The 14,680-nt window shown below is 42.4% G+C and overlaps 1 protein-coding gene across 2 annotated transcripts in view; it reads right to left on the bottom strand.

Annotated features, from left to right (window-relative positions):
• Positions 1–774: 774 nt before the first annotated feature.
• Positions 775–14,680, bottom strand: part of DENND2C (DENN domain containing 2C) — a 52,287-nt gene continuing 38,381 nt past the window's right edge. For both annotated transcript variants that reach the window (XM_084866170.1, XM_084866171.1), the window contains 9 exons: positions 14,029–14,106; positions 13,386–13,526; positions 12,579–12,727; positions 11,933–12,110; positions 9,029–9,070; positions 5,823–5,928; positions 4,407–4,643; positions 4,084–4,170; positions 775–2,615 (listed from right to left, as the gene is read on the bottom strand). In XM_084866170.1, coding sequence (XP_084722296.1) covers positions 2,584–2,615; positions 4,084–4,170; positions 4,407–4,643; positions 5,823–5,928; positions 9,029–9,070; positions 11,933–12,110; positions 12,579–12,727; positions 13,386–13,526; positions 14,029–14,106 — 1,050 coding nt within the window. In that variant the 3' untranslated portion in view covers positions 775–2,583. The remainder of the gene's footprint in view (positions 2,616–4,083; positions 4,171–4,406; positions 4,644–5,822; positions 5,929–9,028; positions 9,071–11,932; positions 12,111–12,578; positions 12,728–13,385; positions 13,527–14,028; positions 14,107–14,680) is intronic.

Here is a 14,680-nt window from a genome sequence, read left to right as displayed (position 1 = left end):
GCTTCCGTCTGGCAGCGGTTTGTGGAGGAGGGAGACCTTTGCTTTCCTCCAGGGCGCGATCTGGGAGGGGAATCCTTTGGCACTTCTGTGGGCGCTGGCTGCAGGATTTGGGGGAGAGAGAGAAACTGGTTTCCCACCTCGGCTTACTCCTCTAACCTCCCACCTCCCCTTAAACTCCTCTCCCCTGGCACTTCATGCTGTACCCACTCTTCATTCTCGGCGCCCTAAGGTTCTGCGCTTTGGATAAATGCGGTTTTTTCAGATTCTAGAAGTGGACGCCAGTCCCCAGCTTTCAGGGTCTGCCTACCAAAAGGAATCTGATCTACACCAGGGCGAGATTGGTAACTGCTCACCAACCCCAACTTTTAAAGATTTTGTCCTTTTGCTTTCAGGGCATTTTTAAAATCCAATCATTTTGTTGTTAGGACACCCAGTAATAGAATATATCTTGCCCTGTGTGCAATCTAAATCCAAGTTTTTTGTCTCTCAAGTGACTGAAAATGTTGTCCACGATAATTAAGCCGGGTTAGTCAGATCGTCATTTATGTAGTGGATTTTAGTATATTGATTTTTATATCCTGCAACTTTATTCGTTTATTGTTTCTAATAGTTTTTTTTTTTTTGATGGAGTCTTTAGGGTTTTCTATATATAGAATCAAATCTGAAAGAGTGACATCGGATTACCTTTTAACCTGTTAAATGTGCTAGCTATAGATTTAAGTGAAATAAAAGATCTTTACATTTTAAGCAATTTTACTTAAAATTCTCCAAGAGACCCATGGAATTTTGTATTTATTCATTAGAAGAACTGTAAACAACGTTTTATACACATCTTGAACAATTATTTTACAACCATGTCCAGCATTCATAAAACTTTACAAAAACAAAATGAAACAGACCTAAGGGAAGGAAGCAGCTCCAGTTACAGGGATAAAATACGCCCCATCCCCAAAGCAAAGGTCTCCTCACAGAGGAATGGCCAGGATCCACCACAATAACACCCCACCCCCATTTACAAACAGTTCCCAGTTACTGATTGATCTCTCGGGTTGAATTGTCAGAAGAGACCAAATGGAGAGAGATCCGGTAAAAGCCCCACTGGGGTAAGCTGCTTAATAAACATTTTTAAAAAGACATAGGCTCAGTTCTATTTGCTGGGCCCACATCTATAGTAATTATGTAGCACCGGTTACCTGGTGTCTGCTTCAGTTCATCCATGCATACCTGAATGGATGAACTAATACTGTACAAGTCAATAAACTATCCTCATAAACCTTGTAAGGTTTTGTTAAGCTTGAATAAATATTTTTATACCAGTTAAAACCATCATCAGAAAGAAAAGTGACATTTGTTGTAATAACTCACTGACAAGTTCCTCTTTCCAATCACTACTGCAGCTTTAGACCTTAAAGGTTGGGGTGATTATGTGGTGTTGTCCCAGGAAATGTTCATATTCCTGACTCCAATTTAATTAGAGCAAAAATTCCAACAATCCTAGGAGAACCTAAATAGAGTCTCATCTAGACATCGATAGTTAGAAGGCCCTTATCCTCAGAGCTGAGTGGCTCTGGTACACTTCAGCTTAAAAGAAAACCTTTTTAATAGCTACAATCCCATAGAGCTCAAATTTCCATCTCAGGACTAACCAACTTTATCTGTGTTCACCAACTAACAGTTTTGGCTTTAGTTCTGGCTCTACTGTACAACTTTGGGCAAGTTACTTAACTCCTTTGAATTCCAGTTTCTTCACTAGTAAAATGGAGATGCAAAAACCTCCAAAAGTTGATTTGAAGACTAAGATGACATACATACATGTACCACATGTATGTATGTCATCTTACATACATGTGGTACATGTATGCATGGCATGGAGTAGACACTAAAAAAGTAAAATAAAAGGTAGCTCTCATGTCCTTGGAAGGACATGTCCCATTAGCTATAATTCCAACAAGTTTCCTGTTGACCCAGAGGGACATGCTACTCCAGTGCCACACAGAGTGGGGGAGGAGCTGCAAGATGCCTACTGCTACAAGGTACTCAATTACGGGACTGACAATAGGGCTCCCAATAAGTGAGATTCCCCTCGACGGAACACTGGACAAAGAACAGCCCATAGGCTTGAAGGTGCTGTGTGTCTCAGTGATGAGAGCTGTGTGTGGAGGGCTAGTGTTGGCCACTTCTGTCATGCCTCCCTAGTACCTTGAACTCAGCATTTCTCTCATTGTGCTCCTCTTTGAGCTGCTTTTTAAAAAATGCAACACCAAGTCTTTCCCTGATAAAAGACAAGTGCCTTTATAGCCTAAGCACAACACACAAAGAATGAGCCCAAGAATTGAGTAGAAAAGGCCACTTAAAAACAACCAGAGGCAGAGTGAAGAGAGCATTGGTTCCACGTGACTCCCGACAGTTCTCCAGCGATTACAAAGCAGCAGCAGGAGACTCCTCCTCCAAGACTCTGGCCCGCTCTGTAACCTTCTCAGCTTTCAAGGGTTTTGTAGAATACTTCAGGGCATCCTGACTCTTGGACAAATATTTTCTTTGGCACTTTCTGTCCTATTTAGGATGAGACAGCAGTGGGAGATTTCATTTCTTCTGCAGAAATTTCATTTTACTTCCTACAGGGAGAAAAAAGTATAGTGAGCTCTCATTAGTTCATTTTTATTTATTGTACATTATCTGGGGCAAGGGATTAACAACATAGTTATTCAGAACAGCCCTGGAGGAAGCTGCTATATCAAGCTAACAGTTATGTGATTAACCGCCTCCCCCGAGGGTCTAATTGCAGAGGTAGAAGATAACTCAGACATCATCTAATCCAGTGGTTTCCAGCCCTGCCTGTAGGTTAAAATCACTGGCCTGCTCCCCAGAGGTTATAATACTGTAGTCAGAGTGGGAACCACTGATCTAATCTAACCCCATGGCATAAAGATGAAACAACAGCCTAAGGCATAATTTATCCATAGTCTCTCAGCAGTTAAGGACAGGGCCTAATTTTAATCAGGGGTATATATTTCAAAAACCAATGTAAATACCATAGGCTGAAGGTTCTTCGTTGTTTTGGGCTAGCACACCACTGTTTTCCTATATCATACTGAAAACTTAAAAGGTAACTATAATTGAACAATCATAAGCTACCATATTTCTTTTTTTAAAATATATTTTTATTGATTTCAGAAGGGAAGGAAGAGGAGAGAGATAGAAACATCAATGATGAGAGAGAATCATTGATAGGCTGCCTCCTGCAGGCCCTCCAATTGGGATTGAGCCCACAACCTGGGCATGTGCCCTGACTGGGAATGGAACCATGACCTCCAGGTTCATAGGTCAATGCTCAACCACTGAGCCATGTGAGTCGGGCCCATGTTTCTTTTTTTTTTTTTTTAAATATATTTTTATTGATTTTTATACAGAGAGGAAGGGAGAGAGATAGAGAGTTAGAAACATCGATGAGAGAGTCAACGATCAGCTGCCTCTTGCACGCCCCCTACTGGGGATATGCCCGCAACCAAGGTACATGCCCTTGACCGGAATCGAACCCGGGACCCTTCAGTCCCCAAGCCGACGCTCTATCCATTGAGCCAAACCGGTCCCGGCCCATGTTTCTTTATGAAGTGTAAAATCAGACTTGCAGGACAACCTCTGTTGTTTCAGATGTCCTCTAGGCCAGGTGTTTTTAAACTGGAGTCCATGGATGGACGTTAGGGGGGTTCATGAACACCCTAAAATGATATGCAAATGTTTGTATGTTCCAACTATATTTTTCTGGGGGAAAATCTAGTTTTTATAAGGTTCCCACAGGGATGTGACCTAGAAAAGAGTAAAAATTGTGACATGCAAATTCTTACATCATAAGGGAGCATCATCTGAGAAAATGGCCCCATGGACAACTCTGACGGAGAATCCCAACCTCTGAGAAAGAGACTTCTTTTGCTCCAAGACACTTTGGAATTAGGGGTCATGGTTTCTGGTCAGTCTACTTGTGCTATGTCGTTGATCTGATTGTAAAGCTTTTACAATGAGGCATGCTTATTGCAAAAGCTTTTCTCAGCCTCGTTTTTCTAATAGGAAGATACAGCAACTCACCGAGACTCCGCAAAATTCTGTTCACCCCACTGGGTTCAGACTCAGGAATTGTTTCCAAGTACTGGAAGGCCCGGACCTCAAACAGACCTACAAGGAAAACTCATGGTGAAATTGTCCAACGCTCCAGACTGCAAATCAGTTAAATAAAACTCTGTGTTCATTACTTTTATCTTCATAGTTAAAAAAATATTACAAAAAACATTTCCCATAATGAACAACTCAGATTTTGAGCCCTTGTAACTATGCTATCTTTTGTTTATGTTATTTTCAAACCTTCCAAGCGCTCACTAAATAGGGAGGGGGAACTTCATGAGGAAACTGACCTTTCACCCCACTTTTCCGAAGCTCTCGGTCCTGGATGAATCCTGCGAACATCTGCGTTTCCATGAAGAGATCCAGGAAGTGGCGAACGCTGCGGGAGGTGTGAGATTTCCGAAAGGGCTCCCGCTGGAATACCCGCTCCCCACGCTCAGTGACAGTCATGTTCAGAGAGTAATGGCCCACCAGCTCCACGAAAAACCTGACAAATGCTTCGGACACCAGAGAGTTGAGTGTCACCTCTGATGCAAAATGAAAGAGAAAAAGAAAAGTTCTCTAAATTTTGTATTTATGGGAACGCTGGGTCTAATCACAAAACTGACGCCTAGGAAATCATAGGTATAAGAGAATGAACACAGGAATACTCCTGCTCATGCCCCAACCATGACCCTGGCCAGAGAGAAGCCTGCAACCAAGATATGTGCCCTTAACCAGAATCAAGCCAGGACCCATCGTCCACAGGCTGATGCTCTATCCACTGAGCCAAACTGGCTAGGGCTGTTTTGTATTTTTAGATTCCACATATAAATGAGATCATACAGTATTTGTCTTTCTCTGTCGGACCTACTTCACGTAGCATAATTCTGTCCATCCATGTTGTCGCAAATGGCAATGGTATTATTGCTGAGTAATACTCCATTAAGTATATACATTCACATCTTTTTTTCCCCTTCATCTACTGATGGACATGTAGGTTGCTTCCATAACTTGCCTGTTAGTAGCCATGCTACAGCGATCATAGGAATGCACATACCTTTTTAAATTAAGTGGTTTTTTAAAAAAAATATATTTTATTGATTTTTTTACAGAGAGGAAGGGAGAGAGATAGAAAGCTAGAAACGTCGATGAGAGAGAAACATCGACCAGCTGCCTCTTGCACACCCCCCACTGGGGATGTGCCTGCAACCAATGTACATGCCCCTGACCGGAATCGAACCTGGGACCCTTCAGTCCGCAGACCAACGCTCTACCACTGAGCCAAACCAGTTTCGGCATAAATTAAGTGGTTTTGTTTCTTCAGATAAATACCCAGAGGTGGAATTGCTAGGTTGTATGGCCATTCTCATTTTAATTTTCTGAGGCACCTCCATACTGCTTTTCCATAGCAGCTGCACTAATTTACCACCCCGGACAGGACATTCAGGAACAGCCTCACTGCCAAGGTGACACTCGGGCATGGAGGCAAGAGCAGGAGCCAGGGGGCTGTCTGGGGAAGAGCTTTCCATGAATGGGACCGAGCAAGAGCACAGGTCCTGAAGTAGAGGGGGGCTGGCACAGTGAGGGTCCGCAGGGAAGCTCATCATAAGCGTTTCAGGGCCCAGGCACAATCCTATACTCCACCTTGCGTGTCCTGGAGCGGGTCTGGCATCAGGAAATATTTACTGCCTTGATCGCAAGTCCTCAGGCCACCTGTCACGTACCTTGTGAGAAATTCTGCTCCTGAGCCAAAATTTCATTTCGTTCTTCCAAAATCTGAGTTAGGGCAGCTTGGAGTTTAGGTGGTAAAATTTCATCCTCGTCAGATACCTTGAGAAGAAATTGAAAATGTTCATAAACTTGGAGAGAGAGTGCACTAGTTAGGGCCCCCAGATCCTACAGTGACTGTATATTGGGTTGAGGAGTCAGTGTGAAGCTTCCTTCCTGCACTGAGCAGACTCCAAGATGCTGATGGCGTCTACATCTTCACTATATTAAACAAATAATACACATCAAATTTTCTGGCACTTTCTATTAAATATCTTTCATCTACAAGTCTTATGCTACTTGAAAAAGATCATTCCCAAATGCCGAAACCGGTTTGGCTCAGTGGATAGAGCGTCAGTCTGCGGATTGAATGGTCCCAGGTTCGATTCCGGTCAAGGGCATGTACATTGGTTGCGGGCACATCTCCGGTGGGGGGTGTGCAGGAGGCAGCTGGTCGATGTATCTCTCTCATCGATGTTTCTAGCTATCTATCCCTCTCCCTTCCTCTCTGTGAAAAATCAATAAAATATATTTTAAAAAAAAAGATCATCCCCAAACAAATGGTGTTTCAAATATCATGAGCTAAGGGATTTTGAAAAAAGTCTAGGGAAACATTCTTTCAACCCTGTTCACAAGCCAACATACAGTTTATTTTTATTTATTTATTTTTTATCTTTTAGTTTCTTTTATTTTTTTATTTATTTTTTTAAATAAATTTTTATTGTTCATATTATTACAAATGTTCCTTCCCCCCCCCCACTTCTCACCCCACCCTCTGTCCTTTCCTCACCCCCCATTGTCCTCATCCATAGGTGCACAATTTATGTTCAGTCTCTTCCCACATCTCCCTCTCCCCTTTTCCCCAAGAATCATAAGTTCACTCCCCTTCCATACCTCTGATTCTATTATATTCAACAGTTAATATTGTTCCTCAGATTTTTTTTTTTTTTAGTTTCCTTGGTTTTTAGATTCACTTGTTGATAGTTACGTATTTGTTGTTCATAATTTTTATCTTTATTTACTTTCTCTTCGGAAAGAACCCCCTTCAGCAATTCATATAATTCTGGTTTGGTGGTGATGAACTCCTTTAGCTTTTTTTTATTAGTGAAGCTCTTTATCTGACCTTCGAATCTGAGTGATAGCTTTGCTGGATAGATTATCTTTGGCTGTAGGTTCTTACTATTCATCACCTTGAATATTTCTTGCCATTCCCGTCTGGCATGCATGGTTTCTGTTGAGAAATCAGCTGACAATCGTATAAGTGTTCCTTTATAGGTAACTACCTGCTTAGCTCTTGCTGCTTTTAATATTCTCTCTTTGTCTTTTGCTCTTGGAATCTTAATTATGATTTGTCTTGGTGTGGTCCTCTTTGGATTCCTTTTATTTGGAGTTCTGTGTGCTTCCTGGACTTGTAAATCCAATTCTTTCACCAGGTGGGGGAAGTTTTCTGTCACTATTTCTTTCAGTATGTTTTCGATATCTTGCTCTCTTTCATCTTCTGGGACCCCCATAATTCTGATGTTGGATCGTTTGAAGTTGTCCCAGAGGTTTCTTACATCATCTTCAATTTTCTGGATTCTCTTGCCTTCTAGCTTCTGCAGAGGCGTGTCTTCTGGCTCTTTATGTTCCAAATCTTTGATTTGATTCTTGCGATCTTCTATTCTGTTTTTAGGACTCTGTAAAATATTTTTTATTTCAGACAATGTATTCTTTATTTCTTGTTGATCCCTTATCATTTCTTGTTGATCCCTTTTCATATCCTCATAGGTCTCATTTATTTTATCGGCCTTTTCTAGGAGACTCTTGAAAAACCTTATAAGTGTGGTTTTGAACTCTATATCCAGTCGCTTTTTGTCCTCTATTTCTTTCGTTTGTGATCTATTTGGTTTAGGCATTTTCGCAGGCAGCTTTCCTGATGGGGCGGGGTTTCAGGGTGGAGCCTACAGCCTTGGCTTCCGTCAGCCCCGCCCTATGCGACTCCTGAGACTCAGGGTCCTTCAGTACTTGTTGCAAGCGCCTCTGAGAGAAAGGTACCCTCGATTTTCGCCTGCTGCCAAACAGTCTAGGCTCTCCCGCAATGGGCCCGAAACTGGGGTTCAGTTCAGTTGGAAGTGGAGTTGGAGGTGGTGTTCAGAGCAGTCTGGAGCCCCTGTCTCCTTCCCGTCAGGGCAGTCCTGTGGCACAGCCAACCGTCCCTTCTCTGCGCGCACTGTGTGCGCCTCCGGGACCTCCTCTCGCCGTTCCCTGGAGTTCCGCCTTACAGCCCAGCTCCCTATGGGTGAGCCTGGGTCCCCGGGGTCTGGCCTAGAACGGGGGTTCAGAGCAGTTGGAGCTGGACCCAGCACAGTCGGAGCTTTTCTCTGCTTCCCGCTTGGGAACGCCAGCCAGGCACTCGGCCTCCCTCCTCTCCGGCTCCGTCCTCTCCGCGTGCCGCGTGTCTCCGTACCTTAGGCTTTTACAGCTCCTCCGCGCTTCCTTCTGGTTTTCTCCTTGCTTCTCGTTGTAGGATTTCCAGTCAGTCGACTTTCCTGTAGTTCTGGGTAATGTCCATTTTATATTTTAGTTGTATTTTTTGAAATTGTTGTGTGCGGCTGCGGCTAGTTGCCTACCCGAGCAGCCATCTTGGATCTCATCTCCAACATACAGTTTATATATACTAGGGCTGCTCTATGCAGGCGTTACCAACTCTTTTTTCCACTTTCATACCCAGAAGAAATGACCACGTCTTTTTTTGCCCCTACTGTACACACCTTGTACAAATTTCTATTATACCACTTCTAAAACTTTATGTGTATGTCTGTACCCCCTCCCTACCATCAGACTATAAGGCCTAAGGGCTCAAACTGTGTCTTACACATGTTAGATGCAGAATATTTGGAAATAATCAGTTTGAAATGTTTGTTACGTTTAATTAAATTAGAGGCTTATATGTTAACCCATCTGGACTTGAAGGGAGGGTTGCCTCTTTTGAGAATGACCTGTAATCTGTTTCTTCCTTCCTTCTTTAGGATAGAGCTAAGCCCAAGCCACACTGTTCAGGTCAATCGTGTGTGATCAGCCACAGTACCAGGCCAAGTGCCTGACTCATCTTCTCTGAGTACTTTCACATATCTCCTGTCTAATTATCCCCAATCATTATGTAATCACCTCCTTTGTCACTCACCTCCTGTAAGAACTTGTCTGCACAGAGATCAACTATCAGCACCTATGGAATAAAGGAGCCAGGCAAGTTAAACCAGAGACATTCACAAAGAAATATGTAGGCACTGCTTGGTCAGAAAGTTGCTAAGAAAATAGATCTTAAAGGTGACCATCACAAGAAAAGAAATGTCTAACTATGGGAAGTGATGAATGTTACATTTTTTGTGGTAATCATTTCACAATATACATATATGTTAAATCATTATGTTGCCGGGACCGGTTTGGCTCAATGGATAGAGCGTCGGCTTGGGGACTGAAGGGTCCTGGGTTCGATTCCGGTCAAGGGAATGTACCTTGGTTGCGGGCATATCCCCAGTAGGGGGTGTGCAAGAGGCAGCTGATCGATGACTCTCTCTCATCGATGTTTCTAGCTCTCTATCTCTCTTCCTTTCTCTCTGTATAAAAATCAATAAAAATATATTTTAAATCATTATGTTGTACAACTTATACTAATACAATGTCATAGGTCAATTATATATCAACTAGAGGCCGGTGCACTGGTGGGGGCGTGGCCTGTGGTGATCAGCCCGCAGTGGGAGCACCTCTCATCCTGGTCAGCCAAGCAGCTGTAGACCCACCCTCTGAGTAGATGCTCCCACTGCAGTAGCAGCTGCTCATCCTGGTCAGCTGAGCAGCACTCCCACTGTGTGAACGCATTGACAACCAAGGGACAGCTCCTGCGTTGAGGGTCTGCCCCCTGGTGGTCAGTGAGCATCATAGCAACTGATCAACCGGTTGTTCTGGTCGTCCCATCGTTGGGTCTCTGGGCTTTTATTATATGGGATAAAACTGGGGGGTTGGGGAGTTTAAACCTTAATAGGGAAGACCAGTCCTTTCAGTAAATGGTATTATGAGAGTTGGCTATTCATATGACAAAAAGTAAAACAACATCTACCTCTTAGCATATTAAAAAAGACACCAAGTTCCAGGACTCAGAACCAAAATTAAAGACATGCCCGGCTGGTGTGGTTCAATGGTTGAATGTTGACCTATGAACCAGGAGGTCATGGTTTGATTCTCAGTCAGGGCACGTGCCTGGGTTGTGGGCTCGATTCCCAGTGTGGGGCGTGCAAGAGGCAGCCAGTCAACGATTCTCTCTCATCATCGATGTTTCTCTCTGAAATCAATATATATATATATATATATATATATATATATATATATATATATATATTTTAAAAATTAAAGGCACAAGAATAAAGCTTCCACAGCTTCCAGGATATAAGTAGAAGGATATCTCCATAAAGTTAATATAAAGAAAAACTTAAGTAGCTCACACATATAAAAAAAACAAAAAACTCCAACCATCAAGGAAATAATTCTGACCACATTAAAATTAAGAGCTTCTGTGCATTAAAAAATGCCGTTTTGGAGAATGAAAAGGCAATCCATAAAGGGCAGGTATCTAAAATATAAAAAGGCCTCTTACAAATCAGTAAGGATGAACAATCCAGCAGAAAGATAGGCGATGAATTTTATATAAAATGATGTTCAAAAGGCCAATAAACATATAGAAATATGCTCAACCTCAATAGTAATCAAGGAATGCAAATTAAACCACAGTGAGAATACCACTACACACCCACCAGAGAGGCTGAATTACACAAACTGATGATGACAAGTGTTGTGGAGCGATAGAAGCTCTTATACACTGCTGGAGGGAGGTTAGCTTGCCACAACTATTTGGAAAGCAGTATGGACTTTATTTACTAAAGTTAAAGATACGGTTACCCTATAACCCAGCAACTCCACTTTCAAGTATATACCCATAGAACTGCATGCACATATATAAACCCAGGGTCAAATACAAAAATATTTACAGCCGCATTATTCATAATAACCCCAAACTGGAAACAACTCAAATATCCAACAATGGGAGGATGGATAAGAAAACTGTGGCACATTCACACAATGGAATACTACACACAATCAGAATGACCAAATCACTGTTAAATTCATCAACATGGATGAATCTTACAGACATAATGCTACCCAAAGAAGCCATTCAAAAAATATATATGCTGTATGAGTCCATTTATATCAAACTTAAAACCAGGCAAAACTGAACTCTATTACGTAGGGTTGCATGCCTAGATGTAAAACTATGCAGTAAACAAGTACATAAACACCACAAAAGTAAGACAGTGGTTACCTTCTGTGGGGGGTGGGGAAGGGAACAGTGACTAGAAGGAGGCCTGAGGGGACTTCTGGGAAGAGGGAGGGAGGCTGGCGGTGTTTCTACGACTGCAATGTTCCTACTCTATTCAGTGTTGGTTACATAGGCAACATTGTGATAATTCACTGAGCTGCACGTTTTGTTCTGGGCACTCATCTACATGTGGGTTACATTTGAAATAATTTTTGAGTTAACTCAGAGTAGTTTTTATGTTTGACTTAAAAATAAAAAAAGACCTGCCATAGCCGGTTTGGCTCAGTGGATAGAGTGTCAGCCTGCAGGCTGAAGGGTCCTGGGTTAGATTCCAGTCAAGGGCACATGCCGAGTTGTGGGGTCAATCCCCAGTGTGGGGTGTGCAGGAGGCAGCCAATCGGTGATTCTCTCTCATCATTGATGTTTCTATCTCTTTCTCCCTCTCATTTCTTCTCTGAAATCAATAATAATAAAAAAAAATCTAACCTTCAAAATAACACGAGTCCATAGTTCACTATTGCAAATAAGATATGTGTACCATAGATTCAGGTATACTGTAGAACTTTTCTTATTGTAGTAAAAAGATAAAAAATATGACAGCATAATGCAGTAAGAATAATTATATGCTAGTATTAATTGACAACCCCATCACTCTTAAAGATCACTTGTTTTCAGTGTCAGCGCGCCAGTCTTTCCCGGGCACTGCTCCCCTCTCACCTCTTCAATGGGCAGGTCCTGGAGCTGTGGTAAGGAGCAAGACAGGATGCCGATGAGGAACGGAGTAGGCGAGCACACGATGTCGATCATAGACGCTGGCAGGACGGGGATGTAGGTGTGCTGCCAGGTGAATGGATACAGTGTGGCAACCACAGCATGGCCACATTTTGACAGGGTGCTGGCCAGAGGAGAAAGCAAATGGTGTCACACACAGAACATGCCATGGAGGGCACTGCAGATGTTATGTCAGAATTACCAACCGATGCCAGTTAGTGAGCATAGGTGAACAATTCTGTGATTACTCATTAATGTTTAACATTTTTTTAAAAATTTTAATTTTCTGAAAGTCTGGAACTTCCATTGTATATCAATAAAAATTGGTGTGTACATAGAAAAGCAATACCAATTTTTAACAGCTTAAGCAAAAACACATTTAGAAAGGTAAATGAATTGCAACACGCAAAAGTCACTGGTATAGCTTAGTGCAAATAGGCTTTGGATTATTTACCATTTAGAATTACCCATGTCACTACGGCATTAGGTAACTGATTGAGATCCTACAGTTTTTATTAATATGCCCAAATTTTAAAATGGTCAAAATCCATAAAACACCAGTAGGAAGTAACATAATTTACTTATTTCTCACCTTAGGCTGTTGGCCACGAAGATTACCCTTCGCTCCAAAAGGAGAGACGCACAGACCCGAATAAGATGACACACACTCAGGCACTTAAAGAGACATTCAAAGTCCACATGTTCCAACCGGGAATCCAGTGGTCGGCAGAGTTCAACCGACTGCAATGCAAGAATCTGAATCAGGGGAGCTGGTACAATGCTAATGACAGGCCTAATGGATCCTGTCATTCTTCTACAGGTCAAATTCAAGAAAAGGGTCTGCTACAGTTTGTAAAGCTGCCTAGTCTAATCCCAAGACTGAACACCTTTGTAATTTTGTGAATTTCTGGTAAAATCCTTTATCTCACTGCCAATCCTATCTAATAAAGATGGAATTTACAAATTGACCGTAACTCCGAGACAAAGTTGACGGCGCCCACAGCCAATAAGGAGGGAATATGCAAATTGACACAACAAGGTGAGAGGCAGAAGGCAGCTGTGGGCCGGAGCGACGGCAGAAGGTAGCTCCAGGCTGGAGCAAAGGCGATGCTGGCCGTCAAGGGAAGGAAGGCCTACTCTTGCACGAATCTTTGTGCATCAAACTTCTAGTAGTAGTATAATCTTCATTTATCACAATTTATTGTAATGACTGAAACTGTCATTGCGAAGCGGCTCAACTGGATATTTCTCTGGTGCTTTGTGAAACTAAAATGTTCCATACTGTTCACCTTCTGCACCGAGAAGGGAAAACTATCCCCAGAGGCTTCTGAAAACTGCCTCCTAATGTCAGGCCTTCTTGTTGGCAGCTCTCAAACCTTTTCAAAATGAGCAAACTTACCCCGTCTCCAGCCCCAGGGAGGTAGCTCTTCACTGTGATGGTGCGTCCCGGGGCCGGGAAAGGAGCTTCCATGACACTTCGCATGAAGGGGTGAACCAGCGCTGGAGACATTTCTCTTCTCTTCTCTACTTCGTCCAAAATCTACACACACACACACACACACACACACACACACACACACACGTTCTTTTATTAGGAACTCCGTCAAAAGACATAATGAATCCTTTTAACCAACTGACAAACTCAGCTCCCAGATTTAAAAATAATACCAACAGATCAAAAAAATAAGCTTTAGCATTATCTGCCTTAATTAAAGGCATTATATCTCTTGGGGGTATCTTTGTATCCCCAAGAAAAGTTATTAAAATAAATCAACTTATTTTTAGATGATGATGAGTCCCTTTTTATTTCCTGCAGTTTGGGGAGGGGATGGGGAATGAGACAGTTAGCTTCAGGCTATGTTCTCCTCTAAGCTGGGAGGTTTAGCAAACCAATATAAGGGGCAGGGCCAGAACATCTGGATTAGAGATTTAAGCCTTCAAACCTGTGGCTCTGACCTACTAATGGGAACTCTACGTCATCGGAAACCAAACTTACTGAGAGCTCGGTGAGAATGCCACTGTCCATAGCGTTCTCCACTCACCTTTGAGAAAAGGTTGAAGCAGCCTAGGCGACTGACCATGCAGTAAACCTCAGGCAGTCGCTTTCCTTTGCCTTCTGGCTAAAAGAAAAACACACAACAAAGCAAAAATTAAGCAGCATAAGTTTTTACTAATTTGGACTATTAACACTCTCTCTCCTTTTTTTTTTTTTTTAATATATACTTTATTGATTTTTTACAGAGAGGAAGGGAGAGAGATAGTTAGAAACATCGATGAGAGAGAGTCTTCGATCAGCTGCCTCTTGCACACCCCCTACTGGGGATATGCCCGCAACCAAGGTACATGCCCTTGCCCGGAATCGAACCCGGGTCCGTCAGTCCCCAAGCCGACGCTCTATCCATTGAGCCAAACCGGTCCCTATTAACACTCTCTTAATACTCTTTAATACAGAGTAGAAATCAAGGTTCTGATTCTCAGTGAACACTGAAAGATGGGAAAATGCTAAAATATGATAGCATAACTACTCCAGGTTTAGTGGGGACATTCAAGCAAGAAGAAAGTACCTCAGAGCCATGGATTGGCTCAAATATACCCAGACTGATGCAGCCACTGTGTCAGTGGTTTCTTTCTTTATTACAAACATACAAATAAAATAAATCCACACCCTTTTATTCTAAAATACTTTGTGGCTAA

This window comes from Pipistrellus hanaki, assembly GCF_964339955.1.
Source record: "Pipistrellus hanaki genome assembly, chromosome: 18".
NCBI classification, from domain to species: Eukaryota; Metazoa; Chordata; class Mammalia; order Chiroptera; family Vespertilionidae; genus Pipistrellus; species Pipistrellus hanaki.
This window is presented reverse-complemented; position numbering and strand designations above follow the sequence as displayed.